Source organism: Gobius niger, assembly GCF_951799975.1.
Source record: "Gobius niger genome assembly, chromosome: 2".
NCBI classification, from domain to species: Eukaryota; Metazoa; Chordata; class Actinopteri; order Gobiiformes; family Gobiidae; genus Gobius; species Gobius niger.
The window spans coordinates 26,456,073-26,478,280 of NC_136853.1; the positions used below are offsets into that span (position 1 = coordinate 26,456,073).

At 40.8% G+C, this 22,208-nt stretch overlaps 2 protein-coding genes across 2 annotated transcripts; both read left to right on the plus strand.

Moving 5' to 3' along the window:
• Positions 1 to 116: 116 nt before the first annotated feature.
• kiaa0930 lies at positions 117 to 12,536 on the plus strand. Its single transcript, XM_079551661.1, has 10 exons — positions 117 to 534; positions 3,760 to 3,908; positions 4,056 to 4,160; positions 4,250 to 4,327; positions 4,418 to 4,519; positions 4,831 to 4,971; positions 6,265 to 6,453; positions 6,829 to 6,988; positions 8,293 to 8,448; positions 11,963 to 12,536. Exons 1-10 carry the CDS (start codon positions 387 to 389, stop codon positions 12,001 to 12,003), a joined length of 1,269 nt encoding a protein of 422 aa, XP_079407787.1. The 5' UTR covers positions 117 to 386; the 3' UTR covers positions 12,004 to 12,536.
• Positions 12,537 to 16,000: 3,464 nt separating this feature from the next.
• On the plus strand, positions 16,001 to 18,342 carry rpl18a (ribosomal protein L18a). Its single transcript, XM_079582840.1, has 5 exons — positions 16,001 to 16,083; positions 16,753 to 16,932; positions 17,006 to 17,135; positions 17,330 to 17,439; positions 18,209 to 18,342. Exons 1-5 carry the CDS (start codon positions 16,066 to 16,068, stop codon positions 18,299 to 18,301), a joined length of 531 nt encoding a protein of 176 aa, XP_079438966.1. The 5' UTR covers positions 16,001 to 16,065; the 3' UTR covers positions 18,302 to 18,342.
• The last annotated feature ends 3,866 nt before the right edge of the window (positions 18,343 to 22,208 follow it).

Genomic DNA, 22,208 nt, shown 5'->3' on the forward strand with positions numbered 1-22,208 from the left:
TCTTTTCTTTTTCTGTTTTCCAAATCTACATAATATACACACAGCCACGCATGATCATGTAGTTCATGGTAGGTTCGACGTGTTCCTGGTTTTGTATCTCTTTAAGAACCTCGTGTTGTTACCGGAAGTGCAAGGGGTGTTTCCAGCTGATCTACACAACAGAGGGATCAGTCTCCCCGTGTGGCCACCCCGTCTGCTCTTTTCTCCGGCCGAAAACCTTGAGCGGGCCCTGAGTCCCACTCGGTGCATCGTGAAACCGACACTAGCTTTTGACTGTCTGACACGGACCGGGAGCTTCTTCTTCTGGCCAGGCTAGGCTACTCTATTCCCCGCTGGTCCGCTCTGCAGCCAGTGTTCGCTCGGACTGTCATGATCCCAGCTCGGAGATGGCGTCTATCCCCGGTTTGTGCAAGGATGTCGGGCCCGCTGTTGATGAGGACAACGACGACCTGGACCACTCTCTGGGACAGATGCTGAAGGCCATAGCCGACGAGCGGAACCGACTCAACATTAGGCAGGAGCTCAGCGGACTCGGTGAGCCTGTGTCCCTGTAACCTTAACGCCACACCACGAAACGGACTCGATTCAGCTCAAACCTGGTCCCCAACTGTCCCGTACAACATCTCTATCTTATAACATTTGTTTAAAACATGATCCCAGGCCTGCCAGACACAGACTTCATCTCGGGTCAACTGTAATCCACGAGTCACTTCGGAAATATAGATTAATCAAAACACAAAACGGTGAAAGGAAGGCGGTTGTGCAGATTCTATATCTCGTCAAATCTAAATAGAAATAGGACCTCCTAATGAATGAACAAATCAAACAATAACATAAGAATAACATTGCAGAGATAGCCACTCAATATTCAAACTATACAGCACATTTCAATCAATACTTAGACATGGAACATTCCAACATTGGCAAAATGAGTGGCAAAAACATTGACGATTTGCCACTCATTTTGCTGTGTTATGCTGTTGATGAAATGCTATCCTCCATGCTATGACATCACACATCATCTCTGTAAGGCTACATTTAGAGATGGAGATGAAGTGTGATTAAAAAAACATGCCTTGTTTCTTGATTTTTCAGAAACACAGTATTTCTACACACTTCAAATGATTAGAAACACACAGTGAATAAAGTGTGAGTGTTTCTGAACGAGGATGAACTGTGAGGGGTGTTGTGTCCTATGATCTCTACCATGACATCTGGAGAGCTCTTGTTTGTGCTTGTGTCATTGTAAAGTTAAACAGCGAAATTATGTTCAGGTGTTGGGTTAGTCCTGAGCCGCTGCGCCTCAACCATTGTGGGCCAACCTGGAGGTAGGGGAAACTGGAGTACCCCGCCTCCTGGGTTTGTTCCTGTTTTAGAGCGTGGTGTCCCGCACTGGTCAGCTTCTCCACCACCTCCTTCCTCTTCCTCTTGCACAGCTCCCTCTGCTCCACAACAGTCTTTCACCAGAACAATGGTTGGGATAGAAGGCATAGCTGCGAGTCTTGCCTGGATGTACCTCCTTGTTTGTCCTTTTTGTTTCCTGTAGCGCCTCTTGTGACGCCTCCACTGTGCAGCAGGTGTGGGGGGCTCTTGATGCCTCTTCAGTGTTTCCGAAGATCATACTTTTTTACATCTAAAAAACTTTAATTTTGCGGCTTGTACAGACTCTCTGCAGTAAAAAAAAATCCACTGTACCCCACAGAAACACAGCACCGATGTACAAAAGCATCCAGTTAAAGAATGTGGAGCATTAGAAACTACAAATTAAGAAAAAAGCTAACAGTACAGCTGTACCAAGAGAGAGGGAAGTTGCTGCTTGTTTACGCGTCGCCATGACGCCAGTTGAGTTGTTCTGACAATGAGACTTGTACAGTAGGTACTACACTTTAGTATGCGCCACCGTCATTTTACATGTGATGATAGCGTTTGATGATGATTGAGTATGCACAACATGTTTCTGTAATTGACATGTGATATGCTACATACGATGTTCTTCCATAATCATACATTGAACAGATAGGAGTCATGTGACACGTGCCCCATGTCATCAGTATAGTGTTTATCACATGACATGACACTGGTTCAGGCAAGATAAGTGACTCACTCACAGTATTCTTACAATGCGCTTTTGTTGTTTGAGTAGAAAATTGTACAAATAAACATAACCTGAACTTCGCAAATTCTACTCATTAAAATAAAATGTTATAACAATTTTTAAACATGAGTATACAGGATGGAAGAAACACTGCTTATGCATTATAGAATTCATTAGCTTTTGGGGGATATCATACAATTTAAATCATATCATTTATCCAAATTACATTTTAAGACCTCCCTATCATAAATAGAGCGGGGAGGGTTTGCCTGTGAGGAGCGTTTGGTCATTCACACAAGGCCAAGCTAAACTGAGCGTGATGTCACTAATCGTTCATGGAAGCTACAGTAGATGACAGCGAGTAAACCAGAGCAAAACTAAAACAGAGCAAAAACTGGTCTGACACAGAAGACAGAGATGTCCCAAGCCTTTCATCCTGGGCACCTGGTATACATGTTTCTTAGAACTCATGAATCCAGAGACTGTTGTTCTCATGCCGTTCCCCTTTATATGTCGGTACTGACAGATCTGATCCGTCTGATATGTTTCCTTTAATCATCTCAGTAATGACGAACTCTATGGTCTACAGTTTACGGGTTTTTGTCTTGAAAAAATATAGTTTTCTATGTGAATGTTTCAAGATTGTAACTTTTACCAGATAAACAATAGAAATTCAGTAAGATATCATCATGTCATCGATAAATGTTAGTGTGTCAAGCATTCAGATTAGTGGCCTAGGACAGTCCAAGGGGAGCCATTGCATTTAAATTTAATTTATTCAGTTTCTGTTGAATATTAAAGCCTCATTTAGAGGTCTCTGCACATGGTTCTGGAGAGCGTGCATCAGTATTATGCCAAAATATTGAAAACCTTGGCACTAAAGCTAAGAAATGTCTTATGTGGCCAAACCTTCCCCGCTCTTCCCTATTTTTAAAGAGGATGTGTAAGTAAGTATCACTCACGCAGGATAACTCTGTTTTAACAAATAGTGTTGCATTTGGTCTGCTTTGTTGCCATTTTTGTTGTCATTTTCAAGAGTAATTTCATCTTGTCTGCCTCCCTCAATGCAATGTTTGATAGTGAGATACATGAAAAGGGCAACTGTATAGGCTGCTTCTCCTGGTTCAAAGGCTGGTTTACCCTCACGCTCTTCGATTTCATGACAGTGTCGTCAGCAGACATTCTATTCAAGTGAAAGGCCCTCTCAATTCTTCATAGTATTATGGTTCGATTAGGATATAGCTCTAGACAAACTGTTATAGTTATTGTTGCATGGCAAATCCAATGACCTTTTGCAACAGACGGCCAATAGTATATTTTATAGCGCTGAATTCCATTATTCAAAAGGAAATCAATAGTTTTGATCATTTAGACTATTACTTTTATAAACTGAAAAAAGCTGCAACAGCTTCACTACAGCAAGATGTTGAAATATATGATGTCGTCTCTGGCCCGGTTGCTCGGCAGTGGTTGCTAGGTGGCAGGTACCCTCAGAGCTCCACTATGACGGTGGTCTGTCTGTGTGAAACAATTACAAGTGTTGGTTAATTTTCCTTTGAGCAAACGTGATGCCTCGTAGCATTTAGTGCTTTTTTGGAGTGTCCATATTGTTCTCTGTAAAACCGATCAGATCAATCTGACAGAACCAATCTGTGATTCTGCAGGTTGCTTCAAAGATGACCGCATTGTTTTTTGGACATGGATGTTCTCCACATACTTCATGGAGAAATGGGCTCCACGACAAGATGACATGCTGTTTTACGTTCGGAGGAAGCTGTCCTATGTCAACACGGACAACACAGAGGGCAAAAAGGTAATGAAATCAGGTGGTTGATTATTTGTTCAAATTGTAATACATTTGTGTTATTAGTTGTGGTAAATTTGTGATGTGGTGGAAAAAAATTATAATAATTACCATTATGAATTTCTTGTGATATTTTTGTGTTGTGCTTTGTTCCAGGTGGAGGTTGAGGTGTACAGAAGAGACTCGAAGAAACTGCCAGGCCTTGGGGATCCTGATATTGACTGGGAAGAGAGCGTGTACCTGAACCTTATTCTGCAAAAGGTGATATGACACAGTAGATTTTATGGACTAGTGCACACAATGCATCAATGTTATATTGTGCATCATCACCAAATTCTGTTTATCTCCAGTTGGATTACATAGTAACATGTGCAGTGTGCACACGCTCAGATGCAGGGGACATCCACATCCACAAAAAGAAATGCCAGGTGTGTGTACAATGACAAACACTGTTTTATTTTCCACTTTGCTGTGGAAGCTTGTTAAAGCTTTATATATGTGGTTTCATTCATTTCCAGGAGGTTTTTGCTTCTCCCAGCAAGCATGCCATGGATAGCAAAGGAGAAGAGTCCAAGATGAGTTACCCAAACATCTTCTTCATGATTGACAACTTTGAAGAAGTAAACATTTTTTACATATTCATCACATTTATTGGGGTATCACAGATGTTAATTCATAAGACTTGGATAGCTGCTCACACTTTATGTAAACTATTCATTTTCTGTCAACATAACAATGGAAACACAGAAGACCATGAAACATAAACATTATATAAGACAAGACATAAAATGTATGAATGTAATGATCGGATTTTCCGATCAGATTTCTGTCTCTTTTTTTCTCATTTATGTATTTTTCGATTAGTGTAATAGTAATATTTTTAATTGGATTTCGATGAATTATAAAGCCCCAGTGTATTGCACTCTTGTAGGTTTTCAGTGATATGACCGTGGGCGAGGGAGAGATGGTGTGTGTGGAGCTGGTCGCCAGCGACAAGAGCAACACTTTCCAGGGAGTTATCTTCCAGGGATCCATTCGCTATGAAGCACTGAGAAAGGTCTACGACAACCGGGTAGGAACTGTTGTCCTCATAGTCACACAATATCACACATGAAGAATGCTGTAGAACTTCATCTTCCCCAAAACACATTTCTATTTACTAATAGACTGCTGTGCAACTGACTGCTCTCTATCGGTCTCTGCATCAGCATCAGAATGGATTTTATTGCCATTGTCAATGAACGTACATTCACTATAGGAATCTTTAGTACATTCAGCAACATGAAACATAAAGCAGCTAACTCTGAATATACAAACTATACACATCATCAACTCGTATACATATATAAAGTAGTAGTCAACGCAAAAGTCAGGTATTTTGAAGAATTTTTGTCAACTTTTTTTTGTGAGTCTACACTTCCACTTGTTTTTTGAACTGGATCATATCAATATTTATTCTCCTCCTCTGGTTTACCACTATTCGCTCCCTTTACGAGCTAGCCGTTTAACTTACCCCACAGTATAGAATACATGTAAGCACCACCTCATTGATGATGGTTATTATTAAACTTACTGACCACTGTGGACTGACAAACCTCATGAACTGCAGTTTGTAAATGCTCGATATAGGGCATAATGTTTATAAACATGTTAAAAAGCTCTGTTGTTGTCAACAGCTGAGGACATATTCTTTTCGTCCTCAAGAGCATGAAGATCATAAAATGGGACCACGTTTTGTACGTTTTATTAAGCGTTCTTCAAGCTACAGTCGTATAATTTGAGGAAGGGTTCAAGAATTACAGCTCAGCAAAATGACGCAATCTTTTTCAGGGTCCCAAAAATAATGGGAAGGAAGCTAAATTGAGGCCATTGAGGAACTACCCCAGTACTTTTTCATTGTTTCACCTTGTTTTATTCTATCTTTTACGCACTTTGTGCTACTGGAGGTCTTTAAAACGTGCTGTAGTAACAAAGTGTGAAATGACTTGATTTTAATCCAGAACCTCAGTAAGGCCTGGCACAGCAGCACTGAATTTCTATTGCATGTTTAAAACAACTACGGGTGACAAAGGAGCATAGATTTAAACAAGGTGAAACATGTTCAAGTTCTTGGCGGTGTTTTAGCTTCTGGCCCATTACATTTGAGTCGCTGATAAGAAGAGAGTCTGCACTTTGAGTCCATATCAATTATCGAACTATAGGTTGACCTTCTGATAGATGAATAAAATAACGGTAACTTTCCTCTTATTTTATTGACCTAGCTTGGTCCACATGTTATGATAATGGCCTGTTGTTATCCAATACATATTATTTTAAAGGATCTCATCAAAGCTCAAAACTTATTATTGTATTGTCTATGCTGTAGGTGAGTGTTGCTGCTAAAATGGCCCAACGGATGTCATTTGGCTTCTATAAATACAACAACATGGAGTTTGTGAGAATGAAAGGCCCACAAGGAAAGGGGCATGCAGAGATGGCTGTCAGCAGAGTCCCGACCGGTGACACGTCTCCTTACGGCACAGAAGAAGACCCGATGTCACCGATGCAGGAAAGGGTAAGAGATCCGCATTTTTGCTTTGTTTAAACCTACTTATACATCAGAAAAAAGAATAAATAAAGAAGCACAGAGCTCTAGTCTGTAGCCTGCTACTGAAATGAGGTCATGATCAATAATGAATGTGGACTGGATTTGGTCGTGCAGTCTAGTTAAGTCTTGAGTAATTGTACAACATTCGGCTGTAATTATCCAGATTGACTGGCTATCCCAGTTAAATGGAAAGGGCTGAAAAGGAAAAGCCATATGACCTAAATCTGTGCAGCGTAGGGGCAGTTTAGCAGTGTGGATCTTGGAGGCAGAAAAATCAAGAGGCAATGAAATGGTGGTGGAAAATTAGAATTCATGACTGTAAATGTGGATGTTTTGTTATAGGTAACCTCATTCAGCACCCCTCCGACCCCAGAAAGAAACAGACCCTCCTTTTTTTCACCTTCATTACGACGTAAGGTGCCTCGAAACAGAATCGCTGAGATGAAGAAGTCGCATTCAGCCAATGACAGCGAGGAATTTTTCAGGGAAGAGGATGATGAAGGTATCGTCAGTTCCATTCTAGACCTTAAAGGAATAGGCCACCGTTTTTACATACTGAGATATGTTCTTACCTGAGCTTAGATGAGTTCTTTTGTACCTGTCTGGTCTTCACACATGCCTTCAGTCACTTAAACACAGCACAGACGGCGTTAGCATTCAGCCTCTCCTCTCCTCTATAGCTCCAAACGAGGTGAAGATAGAAGCTCCCAAGTTCTTCCACGTTTTCCCTATTTAAATATGGTTACGTATATCCACATTGTTTAATTTTGTGTAATTATACTTTTGTAGTGTAACACTTCACGTAACCATATTTAAATAGGGAAAACGTGGAAGAGCTTGGTAACTTCTATCTTCACCTCGTTTGGAGCTATAGTGGAGAGAAAGAGGCTAAATGCTAACGCCGTCTGTGCTGTGTCTACGTGACAGAAGGAAGAACTCGTCTTAGCTAAGGTAAGAACATATCTCAGTATGTAAAAACAGTGGTCTATTCCTTTTAAGTAAATAAGGATAAATCAAGATTATTGTTAAAGGTGTGGACCTAAAAACCTAAGTCATTCTCGAAGGATGATCACTTGGCCTTCTTTGCTACTTACACTCAGAACATGCACATTCCCGCTCTCATCTGGGATCATGAGATTTGGGTCATACCCGAAAAGACAAGACTGCGCATAAAAGTGTTAAAATGAGTTTCCTCTGAAAGATGGCTGGGGACAGGCTTAGAAACAGGGTGAGGAGCTCAGTTATTCGGCAGGAGCTCGGAGTAAAGTCACTGCTCCTCCCTTCAGGAGGGAGCCAGCTGAAATAGATCGGGGACCTGTTTCAGATGCCCTCCAGTTATCTTCCTGGGGCTGTGTTTCGGGCATGGAGGAGGCCCTGAGGAAGACCTAGCATACGCTATTGGGACTACATCTCCCGACTGGCTGGAAAACGACTAAAAGACTCTTCTATAAGACCTGAAGGAGGAAGTGTTGTGGGTAGGAAACTCTTGGCATCTGCTTGCAGCCTAAGGGTTGGATGAATGAAAAACATATAAATCATCCACTGCAGGAATAACTTCTCAGGGTATTTGCAACCCACCATCTCAGACTGTGAAGGAAAAAGAAATGTAAACATTATGCACGTTTAACTTGAATTTTGTATTGAATTATTATATCAAAATATAGTGGTCCATTGATTCAAGTATAGTTAGTAGTTTCCACTTCAAAGCCCTATTACTTTTGTTCCTGGTCCACCAGTTGAGTACCACTAATCTTCTCTATTGATTATCTGCTTATTTTTTACTGTCAGTATTATCATTTTTTTTAGATATCCACACAGCCACTAACCTACGCTCCCGATCTCTCTCGGGAACGGGGCGCTCACTTGTCGGCTCTTGGCTCAAACTGAATCGGACCGAAGACTACTTCCTGCTCTACTCCCACCTGACTTACATCACTCTGCCTCTGCATCGCATCACTACAGGTCAGTGACTGGGTCATATTCCATTCAAATCTTTATGTTGGGTTATTTCTACAACTAAGTCGTTTCTGGACTGCCTAAAGTTTGATGCCTCAGTGGTGCTTTACTACTGCTATCGAATGTCCGATGGCTTTTGACTACTTGAAGACAGCTTCATATAAGAACTCAAACATTTTGTTTAAAAGCAGAAGCGAGAAAGGCAGGTTTTATGTTCTGACTTCTTTCTTAACTGAGCGTAAACACATGAGCTCAGTTTCAGCCAGTTTTACCACACTTGCTCCGAGTTCCCCAAGCAGGCAGCCCTCAGCAGAGGAGCCAAGATATGATCGAGCGTCAATGTAAGACAATGGAGATGCACTGCTTTGTTGAGCGGCACTGGAAGTGCGACTGTACATGCTCCCAGTGCTAGTTTCTCGTGTAAACTGTGTCAAAACTTTATATTACATCATTTTACAGGATTTAAGCCTAACTCTAAACCGATGTGTATCAAAGGCAGCGCTCAGATCCAGAAGAACCAACACTGTGACCTTCTGTGAGTCAAATCTTTAAGAGGGCGGTCTCGGTGCTGTGGTTTACCCTAAAGCCGGACTAGAATTTCTCAGGGACATTATGTGCAGTAATAAAATCATTAAGTTGGATAAAGACAAGTTTTTCTTAAAGAAGATTTTGCTTAAAAATGGTAAGTTGGATACTGGTCTGAAATTGTTAAAATCTTTACAGTCCAAATTGCTCTTCTTCAACAGGGGCCTCACCACCGCCCCTTTAAACGCAGCCGGGAAGATCCCCGTCTGAAGAGAGCAATTCATCATGTTTAGAAGCTCGTCTAAAAGATCCATAAAATGTTTTTAAAAATGGGGTTGGGACCAGGCCCAAAAGACATGTGGTGGGCCTCACTGAGGAGAAAGCTTTATCAAGCATCTCAGCATTAACCAGGACAAAACTGTCTAGTGTTTCCTCTGGAACAAATAGACCATCAGATGTATTTAGAACCGTGTTACTTTGGGTAGATAAAATATTACATCTGATAGTGTCTATCTTTCCTCTGAAGTGGTCTGCAAACTCCTCACAGAGGGCATCTGTGGGGTTAAAAGGAGTTTTGTTTAAATAAGGGTTTAAACATTTTCTATCGTTGAGAATAAGACTTTTGGGTTATTTTTATGATTGGTGATTATTGTGGAAAAGAATTTGTTTCTTGCATTTCTTATTGCTGTATTGTAGGTCTTTTGTTTAGCACAGAATATTTGATAATTTATCGTTATTTTGCTTTTCCTCCATCTCCTCTCGGCCTTCCTGCAATTTCTCTTAAGTTGTTTTAGCTCCCCGTTTCTCCAAGGGGGAAGGGGTCTAGGATTAATCTTTTTAAGTTTGAATGGTGCAACTGTATCGAGGGCAGTGAGTAGTTTACTGTTAAAGTTGTCAACAATAAAATCACAGTTAGCAGGTAAAGTCACTGGAGGAATTTGAAGTCCATAAAATGAAGAACATTCAGAAACTCGGTTGAAATGGGGTCTAAGAGGTTGTCTATGTGTAGGTTAAAATCACCAGTTAGAATGATCATATTAAAAGAGCTATGTAAAATTGATAGAAACTCTGAGAATTCATTAATAAAGAGGGGACATCTTTTGGGCGGTCTATAGATAGTGACGAATAAAATCGAGGGGTTACTTAAAATTATTGCATGGTGCTTGAAACTCAAGTATTGATCAAATAAAATGGTTTGGTGGCAAGAGTGTTTATGCCTATAGAGGCAGTCCCACCACCCCTTTTTCCATTTCTGGTCGAAAAGGCACTGCTAAAATTAGGTGGGGAGGCCTTGGCAAGAACGGCATTTGCATCCGCACACAGCCAGGTTTCAGTTAAAAACAAACAATCAAGATTATTATCTAAAATCAAATCGTTTACAATAAAAGACTTATTTGGCAGAGAGCGGACATTTAAAAGGGCCATGTTTACTGTGGTAGGGGGCTGAGTGTTTAAGGAACTATGAGAAGACAGTGCCTTGGTGAGAGGTCTGAGGCTATTAGTATTAACAGTGCGAGTGGTCTTACCTTTGGTGCGCTCTCTGCTGATAAAGACAGGAATATCCGTTATGGTGGGTGCGATAAAAGCAGGAATATCCGGTATGGTGGGTGTGGAGGGACACCTTCATGCTGCAGATTCTATTGTAAGTTGAATGTTCTGTGAAAACAGGTGGGATCCGGTGGCGTTGGGGTGTAGTCTGTCCTTTTTGAAAAGTCCAGGCCTGTTAAAAAATGTGAAGAAATTGTCCACGTATGGGATGTTATTCTTCGTGCAGTAGTTCTTTAAAAGCATTAACTGCAGATGAGAAAAAAGCTCTCGGCTCTCCCGGGCGCCGCCGTTGTGATTGAGCGGACTTCTGCATCTCAAGAGTGACGCTGCTCACGAACAACACGTGACCACAAATAAATGATTCTGATTGCATGGGCTTGTTTGAGTTCAGCAGCAGCGGCAAAAGTGAGCTCCTTCTCCAGACTGATATCCCTGTGTATAAAATATACAGAGAGGCATCATTCTGGATGTCAGGCTGGTCTGGGCGTCCTCTCCCAGAAAAATTCTGTTTCAATCAGCCCCTCCCTCAGCCTCTGCCTGTGTCAGCTCCCTCTAGACAACACTATAGCCAAACTTTTTTTTTGCCAGGACTCCTGCCCTTTTTTATTGGTCCTTTTGTAGACGGCCCACAGGATGCACCTGTGCGGTGATCCAGAGCGGGTCACCGCACAGATAAAAGAACAATACAGGCAAACCAGATGCCAACCCACGCTTTATTAGGCCGTAGTTATGTAAGGTATCGGTATGTGTGTTATTGTCCCATTACTTCCTGCTTCATGAACACATCCTTAATTAATCTGTAAAATCACAAATATAAGTCTGATGTGTTAATAAAACGCCAAAAGCATAAGGAGAGTGGACTTTTTATGTTTATGTATTAGTTTATGTCCATAGAGTTTATGATTTCATGAAAAATTGTGTTTTCGTATGGTTATTCCTCCAGTCTCTCTGTAAAGTGAACTTCTGTCCAGCGCAGCTTCAGCTAATTACAATATTCTCTGTGCGCTCCTCTACTTCTCTGTAGTTGGTGTTGATGATTGTCTGTCAGACGCAATTTATTTTTTTGTCATAACCAAACACCGGGAAGCCGTACAGATAATGTGGGGCAAGGCATTTAAAAACAAATAGATACATAATTTTTAAATCTTTATGGTATCGGACGGGAAGCCAATGGCGGTGTATAATTTTGGAACCACAAGAGACAGAGACTTTTTGGTTTTGGATGTTTTTGAATCTGCTGATTTTTGTGTTTGTGTAAAATATCGGCTGTCGTCTATGTCAACCCCCTTCATATCAGTACCGGACCCTGAAAATCCCCATCAGTCAGGCCCTAATATCGAGGACTGTTCCTTGTGGAGTTTGTGACAGCCCCTGACCATGGTCCTGTGTTACTCAACAGCCCATTCCTGTTATACAAGATTACATATTTTGTGTTTTTGTCCCACAGACATCCTGGAGGTCCGGCAGAAGCCTATTTTGATGTCATAGCATAGTTCCACTCAGAGCATTACAAAGTGCCTCCCTGCAGTAGGCCATTGAGACAACAGCGCCACCTGAAGTCAACAGGAACAGTTGCAAACATCTGACATCTAGGACGATCAAAACCAGCCATTCAAGAAGTGCCTCTTCCTTCTTTTAATTTCCTGCTGTGAGCACGGGATGGTTGTCTCTGTGGAAGCGACTATGGGGAGGAGCACATGGACTGGTGGGAAACTGGCTGAACTCTGATCACCAGAATAGAAGAATGTCAGTTTACTTGTAAATATTCTGCTGCTTTACTTCTCATTGAGACTATGCGACTTATTTTGCTGTTTTGATCTACCACAGCAGATGATTTTTAGTCAGTTTTCAGCATCTCTGAGAAAGAAGACTTTATGAGGAAAGGAAAGCTCAAACCCATTTCTACAGCCATCACAAAAACAGAATTACAAAGTTCATACTGCTATTTTGTAAGTTTATATGTTCAAGTATATAGAGGTTTTGATGCCATAAGAACAGAAAAACAAGTGGCTATGCCTATGGCTTATTCTTATCTTATTCATTGATCTGCCCGTCAATTTGACGTTCCATCTTATGTTATTGTTTGGCTTTGTCCTTTTCTGTTTAGATTTAAATAGAAATATAATACCTTTTCGGCTGAGGTATCTGTACTTTTACTCAAGTAATGAAGTACTTTGACCACTACTAATCAGGACTAAATTGGTCTAAACGCAATTGACTCTGTGCATAACTTCAAATCTTCAAAGCTGTTTTGGGGATTTACCTGTAGAGTGCCAACAATCCAGACCATTTTTCATGATATGTGTAGCACCACAATGTATTCTATGTTAAAGCTATGGACACATCGGTTCCTGAGAAATCTAAACTAAATAGATGCTAATTTTGATCAAAATCACAAAAAATGTTTTCTAAATTTTGAGATAATTTTTGTTTTATGCAACACCCTCCTTTCTGATTAACTCCTCTCCTCCTCTCTTCTCCTCTCTCCTCTCTGGACAGACACTAACATTATGGGAAGAGGCAAATATAAATATATTTGTTTCAAGTCCATTTTCAAGGACAACATTGTTGACACGTTTTGAAACACTGCATGTTTATTGATCGCTTTCACTCATTATCTCATGTGCATTTCTCGGATTGAAGACTTACCAGGATGTTTCTCAACCGTCCGTGGACAGATTTTAACCATTTAAAAACTCAGAGAAACATTCAAATCTCAACTGTTGCGTCCATGGGAAGCCGCTCTGCTTTGTCAAACACAGAGAGCGAGAGAGTGTCGGCTTTGCAGCTGTTCGCTACGCAACACCACGCCCCCCAGTCTGAAAAAGAAACGCAATAATCTATATGAAATGTCCAGATCGTGAAGTTTTTTATCATTTATTTCACTTCTGGTCATCACAGAGCTACCAAAATCACATGTAAGGTGTCTAGACATCTATTTTTGGCACTCAATGTGTTAACAACGCCGCCCGAGAAGTGACTTCCTGTTTCGATCCAGCATGCCAAAATAAAAGCACACAGCTTGTGTCATTGATTAGTTCAGGAGGTACTTGCAAAATTACGAGAATATAATTAAATACACACATTTTAAGTGTTTTGTCTGTTAATAGTTATGCAGAAAGAAAGTTGAACTGATAAACTGCTAAACTAATGAATAAGATGGTGCTTTTATTTTGGTGTGCTGGGTGGAAACAGGAAGTCACTTCTTGGGCGGCGTTGTGATTTGAAGTTATGCACAGAGTCGATTGAACTAAACTAAGAGTAAACCACGTCTAAACTGGTAAAACACCCACCTAACTTAAATGCATTACTAAGCATAAATATATGTTTCCCTCAATGTGTATCCTCTATTGATGTGATGTATTTATCTGTTGATTAGTCCTTTGGTTTTGTTCAGATTATTTAACTAAAAGGGATGTGGTCTGTGCCAACCACAGCGTTGCAGTTGGACTGTATCAAAGTTGGAGGAAACGAAACAAAAGGATCCAAAAAGCGGTGCTGGTTATAGGATTTGTATTGTTTATTAATGTTTTGCATAGACTTTTTTATGTTTATTTTAGCAAAGAACCAACAACATAGATGGTGACTCAAAAAGGAAAAATCAAGTCTGAGTGTTTACACTTTGCAGATGGAGGTGTGTCAAAGTCATCACATCAGTCACAAAGATATCATCACATCAGCTCCCTTTTTGAGCTCCTCAAGCCTTAAATCTCAGACCTATTGTACAATTATTGAAATACTGTTACATTATTTGAAGTGTGTCGTCTCTTTGCGTCAAATAACCAGCCGAGGCTTCCAAAGATTCAAAGCATAAACTAATTTCTTCATAAAACTGTTTTATGTAACTGGATAAATGAGCAAGCTTTTCAGTCGATATAGATTTTCTGTTATGAGGCATTTGATTATTAATCTTGGCTCCTATCATTGTTAATTGTTTGATTGAGCTGTATATTTAATGCAAACTCTTTACTGGATGTAAAAATTATATTACAAAATAGGGCAATAACGGTCACCTCACCACAGGGCAAATATTGACCAACTGAAAATCCTTAAAAGCAGCATCATTCATTACCAGTTATTATATTACCTGTTCATTACCAGAGGGAAGTTGAGATGTTAATGCAGCACCGTGTTGGCTCTGAGATGAGTCCTTTGATCAAAATCAGTCTTCAGTGTTGATATTGAATTTTCACAGTAAGCAGGGCACCTTCCAGTGTTGTTTGATGATATTGTTTAGTACCTTCAGCTGAATGTATACACAGTTTGATAGCCAACACTGCTTTAACTATTTGATACTCTATATAAGCTAAATCAAAGTGTGCACTGTAAATGCTACTAGAATCTTTTTTAATAATTATGACAAAGCTTTTGTTTCAGTGTGAGCTTTTGTACCCGTTTGACATGTTTGTGCATGTTAGTTCACTTTGTTGTTTTTGTTTCCAAAACTGTAGCCTGTACATTTTCCTGTATTTATTAATTAAACAAACCCTTCTAAAAAGTGACAAATATTATTAATCTATCCATAGAAATAAGGATTTATTCTGAGGAAAATAAAGTCTACTTTAGTTCTTCAATCCATCCATTTTATTCCACTAATCCGTTGCCGGGTCGTGGGGGCAGCTGTTGAAGTTGCCCATAACTCATTGCTCCAGCCCCTTATAGCTCCTCCTGCAGGTGGTGGGTCCACAGAAGGATGGCCTCACGATTCTAACCAGGCCTGTTGGTCTCATAAGGGGCTTCTGAACCGTTCTTTGTCTGACCTGTCACCTAGGACCTGGTTGCCATGGGAGACCCTACCAGGGGCACAAACCCCGACAACAGAGCCCCAGGATCATTCGGGTGCTCAAACCCCTCCACCACGTTAAGGTGGCGGTTCCAGGAGGGGTACCTTAGTTCTTCTACATTAAATAAAAATAGCTTTGTGGAGATTAGATTTAAAAAAATTTAAGTAATACTCAGAAGTATAAATCTAAAGTAGAAGAAGAAAAAACATGTATACAAAAATAAACTATGCCTTAAAGGCTTTAGAAACCAGGTTTTGTTTTTCCTTAAAAAATGAAAAGAACTGAGCTATTCAGATTTGATGTATTGTGTGCATCTATACGTACATCCAAGCATATACATATACATACATACATACATACAGTATATACATATATACACACACACACACACACACACACACACACACACACACACACACACACACACACACACACACACACACGCACACACGCACACACGCACACACGTATATATATATAGACATATACAAATCAATTAAAATAAAACTCATCTTAAACCTGTGCTGTGGACTGTAAAAAACATTTGTTTACTATTATTATTATTATTATATTAAGGATTATTTATTTATTTGCAGAATTAATTTCTCACAAAACCATGTAAAACCGTTTATTATAATAGATCCATGTGTAAAACACGATATATGGTAATGACCACGTGGCCTACAGCTCTTCCGGTGAGTATTTTACGTAAAGACGCTCCGCCCTTTAACTTCCTCTTTTACCGTGGCTGTGAGCGCGAGGCACCATGAAGGCGTCTGGCACAGTACGTAAAAACGTTTCTTTTGGCTTTTAACGCAAACATAGCTACCATGTACCTCACCTACAGCACAATAAGGCACTCCGCAAACATCACCCGTTTGTATTATGTTGGTAAATTATAAATGGAGAGTTAAAAATTACTATTTAGGCCCGGTGCTGTAGTGGCTACAACATGGCGTCGCCTGTACCATGTGGACGATAGGGTTTGTAATGGGACTCGGTGTCTGAAATTGGTGGCTCTGTTTTATTAAGGTAAACAGGGGCCTTTACTCTCTTTGGTAGATCCGAAATAGCTTGTGCAGTGAAACAATGATGTTTGACATGTACATAAACTGCTCACGGCGATGATGCTGTCATAGTGAACAAGGTACAATCAGATTTTGTAAATTTTGCGGTCAAGCTTCTTTTGCGACGTGTTGAAGAACGATACTCCCATAGTGTTTTTGAAAACTTGCATATTTAATATGCACCCAAACCCAAAGGTCATGTCTATTAATGATGTGATTTTTGTCTGGTGTGCAAATAGTAAATTGTTCCTTGTCGCCTTTCTCTGTTGCTATCTCAGTGCCTTTGAAAGTGAATTCAAGGATCAACATCTTAAGTTTTTGACTACAAGTATTGGTAACATTTAAATGCAAATATTGAAAACTATTCTTTGTGTATCCCTGTTCAGCTCAAGGAGTATAAAGTCATTGGGCGTCTGCTGCCCTCTGCCAAGAACCCTGCACCTCCTCTTTACCGCATGAGGATTTTTGCACCAAACCATGTTGTGGCCAAATCTCGCTTCTGGTACTTTGTCTCCCAACTGAGAAAAATGAAGAAGGCATCTGGTGAGACCGTCTACTGCGGACTGGTAAGTTTAACATCCGTCAGGAGTAATGTGCACTTTTTTGAATTTGAATTGAATTTTGTGACATTTTTTTCAGGTTCATGAGAAAACCCCACTGAAGGTCAAGAACTTTGGTATCTGGCTGCGGTATGACTCACGTAGTGGCACCCACAACATGTACAGAGAGTACAGGGACCTGACCACGTCTGGAGCAGTCACTCAGTGCTGTAAGTTCTGATCCAGATATGCTCATTGTCCTTTTATTTCATCTTGGTTTGGTTTAACACTTTTCTGTTAAGCCTAGTGTGGACTGACAATATAATGGAAGCCAATGGAAATTTTAAGTTGTGAATATTATGCATTAACAGCCTTTGATATCCCATTATAACAAAACTATTTTCCACACATTATCTGTGCCTAGATCGGGATATGGGAGCTCGTCACCGTGCTCGTGCTCACTCTATCCAGATTATGAAAGTCCAGATTATTCCAGCCAACAAATGCCGCCGACCTGCCATTAAGCAGTTCCACGTAAGTATCTTTACATTTTTCTGACAGCGGGTCTCTCTCTGGACTGTCTATTATTGTCAGTGCCAGTAAACAAGCCCGCTAAAGTACCGGCCAGATTCCTCTTCCAGCTTTTTAGTTTTGATCTAAAAACTTGGCGGTTAGAAACTGGCAACAAAAAGCAGAACAGTGATTATGAGACAATAAATGTTAAGGGCTCATTTTGCATCTTAAATGTGAGTTAAACTCACTGTACATTTATCATTTTTAAGCAGTTATTCTATTGGACACTTCTGGGATCTGCAATTGAAAATAAATCAAACATGTTTAAGTTCTGCGCAATTTTGTTCAAGTCGACACCTGATTTGTTGAAATTCACAATATGCAACACGGTGCCCATAAGGCGTATTAGATTTGAATTGTTTTTAAGTTAACATTTTGTTGAATATAGTCAACCCTGGACCCAAAGGTAGTTTAGCACCACTGCTTTAGCTCAATTGTAATGGCTCTAAGTTTTTCTAAAATCTGCTTGTCACTGCTGCTCAAAAACAGCTGAACACTCAGAACAGGCAACTCCAGATCGAGTCATCTCAGATGGAGCGTCCTAACATTAATATATAAATACAATGCTAATGTCCAGATTTTAGCAGAAGTGACAATCATTATTAACATTGGCAATGTGATTTGTGATTTTTATTGTATTATAAGAGAAGAACAAGGAGCTCTACAGTATCTACTTGGTTTGTTCTTTCCGTGACTAAATTCTCAGCAAATTAAAAACATTTTCTTTCAGGACTCCAAGATCAAGTTCCCTCTGCCCCACAGGGTCTTGCGTCGTCAGCACAAACCACGTTTCACCACGAAGAGACCAAACACCTTCTTCTAAACATTTTATGGTTTTGTGCAGAAATAAAATTGTACAATTAAGTCTTGTTTATGCTTAAGAATGAGTCTCTAAGCTGTTGGTGACGCTCGCCTGGTTGCGTCTTATGAGGGAGTGGTTAAATCACAGATCTGAGCTGGTCACACTGCTTTGTCCCTGGGCAAAAAGCGCAGATTGGCGCCAAAAGTGCTTTGAAGTTGGGCTAGAGCTGCGGCAGCAACAGTGTAAACCTCTGGTGTAATATTAGACACAAATCTAAATGTGCGGTGGCACAAACGTGTCCCCACAATCCTGAAAACACTAGTGTCAAACCATTGTATTACATTGTAGCTATGTCGGAAAATTGAACCAAACCAACTGAATAAGGCTCTTGTGGCTTATTTCATACAAATGATGGGGAATGGGCTGTTTTAGATAAGTAGATGTTGAGTGTTTTGGTTTCTCTGCCGCACCTGCATATTTCCGCCACATGATGGCAATGTTTTAGTACCAACCACAGGGTGCCCGTCAAGCACTATAAACACTAAAATAAAGAGGTACATTTAAAGTATTCCCTCAAAAAACCATGGTTATGTTTCCAATTAAGTCTATAGGTGGTCCCGATCAAGACCAGTTGGAAGCTGGAACAGTCACATTTTGCGTGGCTGGATCAATAATGCAACAAGTAATGAGTGAGACAAAAAAAACTTAATCTAAGTTTGCAGCTGGTCTAAAGTTAAGACCATGCACACAAAAAACACCCGAAACTCCCTGGAAACGGATGAAAGCTCCAAACATGAACTCAGTAATGAGTGATGGGCAGATGAAAGTGCTGGGAGGCGACTTTGAGCCGGCGCCATCTGGTGGCGAAAAAGCGTAAGGAAAACCGCTCAAGATTTAAGAAAATGAAAACATGAATTAGAAGCATCGGCGATGACCATCTCAAAATGAAATCAAATATTCGATAAAGATTTGCTTGTGACAGTAGGCCACATATAGCAGCATTTATGTTTTACCAGTGAGTGTCCTGTCTATCGACTGAACCAGATAAAGGCACAGCCCAGTCGGGCTTTCACCATCTCGATCTCACAACCTTCTAACCACTACTTGAATGTCTAATTGATCCGCACTCAGACGTGAAAAGTCACGGCTCCACACGCGATATTGAATGAATACTTTTGTAATGTGGGCAGCTCGAGCCCAGCAGCACCAGGGCATCGGCGCCGAGTGCATTAAAGCCAAATTACAAAACGAGCCAGGTGTTGCTCTCTCATTCTAGTGGCGCCCCCTGCTGCTCGCACACTGTGATGCCAAAGGACAGTGAAAACGTGGAAAACACCCCAAGGTTCTCAATTGGGTGTAGATCAGGGGGAACACACAGGGTGGTCCAAAGAGTGATGAAGTCCTTTATTGTCCTGCGGGCCTTGTGAACTGTGGCGTTGTCCTATTACCACACAGACTGTTACCCTCAGTCATGAGGGGTGCTCTCTGTATCATCTGCACAGAGCCGGTGGCCCTTCAATCACAAATTATTGTCTGATAGCCAATCTCCAGCTGGGCACAGCACTGTTTTTTTTCTCCCGCCACATGACTTTTTTGTTCCATAACCCTCAGGATCTTTCAAGAACTTCAAAAGTGAGAGGTCCTGCTCATGCAGCAACCTGATCACGTTCAAAACAAGAACGTTTGTTTGCCTTTGACATCATGACAGTGTGAATACCTGACTGAAAATGACACTGAATCCACTTTTTTGCGCAGATTTGGGCTTTTAAAGGCATGTGGTGGTGAACTATGAGCTTCCAGGGACTCCTCTGAAGAACTGGAAACTAAGTCTTCCAAAAGTGTTATCTTACTTTTATATCAAAGTTAAATAGGGTTACTATTATTAGGGAGATGTGTTCTCTCATGAAGCGTGTGATATTTCATGCCACAAACAAAGTGGTTTATGATTCAAAATAATTGTATATTTATATTTCTTGATATTTTCTATAGGCCCTTCATTCGGAGGCATCTTTCTGATACCAATAAATGCAGATGTCGCCTACATGATGAAGTTTTACATGGTGGTTTCTGGTCCAGCCTGTTCGTTTGTCTAATTTCATATGTTGGGTGTTGTCATTTTAGTCTATGTCATGTATTTTGTGATGAATCATGTATTTTCTCATTCCCAATCAATTCCTTGGACTTCCTATATTCTTTCCCTTTTTGTTACTTATCCGATTCTTACCTTTATTGTGCGCAGAGGATTATGCTCTTAATGGTCTGTGAGCAGTGATCTGGGAGGTGACACTGAGTGGTTGGCAGATGTTGTGAGGTTGGACTGGGCGTTAGTGGGTGGTTGCAGAGAAGACCTCACTCAGTGATGGAAAACTTTCTTTTGAATGTGTCACAGCCATTAACATGTAAAATCATTACAGTTCCCGTCCAAAACGTCTAAAAAACTGACACTCGCTCCAACTCCAATGGAACATTTTATTACAACTGGTGATTTTGATTTGGTTGATTTGGTTATTTCTCCATTGTCAGATCAATTATGTTTCATCTTGTCTTAATTATTAATCAACCCCTTTTTTTCATGGACACACTGAACATTTTCCAACATTGTGAGCAGTTTTTCAAGTGCACAGTGACAGAAAGCAGGATTTGCCACAAACATCCATTCCAAACTTTGAGGCACTGTATCAATGTTATTGTTGGAATTAAAAGCCTGTAAAGGCATATATCTGAGTTCAGTCTGACTTCATAATAAATGTTTGTTTCACTTAGGATCTTATTGTAAGCATGTGCAGTATATCTAAGACCCAAAGCAAGCAGTTGTGTCCCACATAAACAGAGCTACATTATGTTGGGCTGTGAATACTGGCTAGTTTGTTGCTCACTGAATTAAAAACTAATGAGAACTTATGTTAAGAAACGTAAGAATGGATCAGAATCTGCTATAATCTGCCCATGTGCACACTTTCTGTGTCCTCCACCAACTTTTAAATTTAGTTTTAAGATTTTCCCTTTTAGCGATTATGTTTATTAATTCACGGAGAGCATCCACTGTGCAGACTCAAGGGTCTAACTGAGGTGCACAGGCTTAGAGCTGACCACAGTCTGGTCTTGGTCTATGCCAGGTTTACCCTCCTGAGGTCTGTACTGCAGGCTCAGGATGAGGTGGCAGCGAGTCCTTGTGGCAAAACTTCAAGCCACAGAAGCCACAGGGTATAAAAGCGCGTAGTGTCGGAGCAGCACCAGGCAGTTGGCAGGTCTCGATGACTGACAACTGGGATAACAGGAGCAGAGGGGGTACAGCTCATTGTTGTCTATAAAGGCTTTAAGGGGAACTCTATAACCACAAAGGGTCTCTAGCCTTCCCTAAGTTGTTCAGCTCCAGTGATCTCCTGCAGTGTATAGTCTACACTCACCGACTGCTTTTGCAGCAAACATGCACAATAGGTCAATCCTCCAGCCAAGTGATTCTGACCATTAGCCTGGCTCGACATCTGGAGATAAGTCCCCCGGCGCTGCACTGCGCTCACCGGCTGCTCCTTACATGTTGCCCCAGCAGAACAACCATAAGCCAAATTGGCTAGAGTGGTTCTCAAACCTTTCACACTGGGTACCACCTAGCCAAATATTTGTATATTCCAAGTTTAAAAAGCTATACTGCAATGCAGAACACAAGGAGAATATTGTCTTTTCCCATTTATCGGAATAAAAGAGATTGCCAGCTCAGCAGAAACTAGTACAACCTGCGCACTAATGCCTGTGATTGACAGACTGTAAACTTTCCCAGTTCTCTCCGCCCAACACAAATCAGTCCAGTCTTTAAGTGTAGGGCTTCAGACGAACGTCAGAGCAAAGCTGCTTCCAGTGCTGCTATGTCGGAGGAGAGATGCCTACCTGTCTGTGTGCCGCATGCTGGACATGTTTGTGTCTTTATGTG

Excerpts from the sequence above, each read along its gene's own strand:
- kiaa0930 (XM_079551661.1), top strand. The coding sequence starts at position 387 with ATGGCGTCTATCCCCGGTTTGTGCAAGGATGTCGGGCCCGCTGTTGAT. Across the intron at positions 4,328-4,417 it reads TCCACAAAAAGAAATGCCAG|GAGGTTTTTGCTTCTCCCAG; the intron begins GTGTGTGTACAA and ends ATTCATTTCCAG. Across the intron at positions 4,520-4,830 it reads TGATTGACAACTTTGAAGAA|GTTTTCAGTGATATGACCGT; the intron begins GTAAACATTTTT and ends GCACTCTTGTAG.
- rpl18a (XM_079582840.1), top strand. Across the intron at positions 16,933-17,005 it reads AGACCGTCTACTGCGGACTG|GTTCATGAGAAAACCCCACT; the intron begins GTAAGTTTAACA and ends CATTTTTTTCAG. Across the intron at positions 17,440-18,208 it reads CTGCCATTAAGCAGTTCCAC|GACTCCAAGATCAAGTTCCC; the intron begins GTAAGTATCTTT and ends ATTTTCTTTCAG.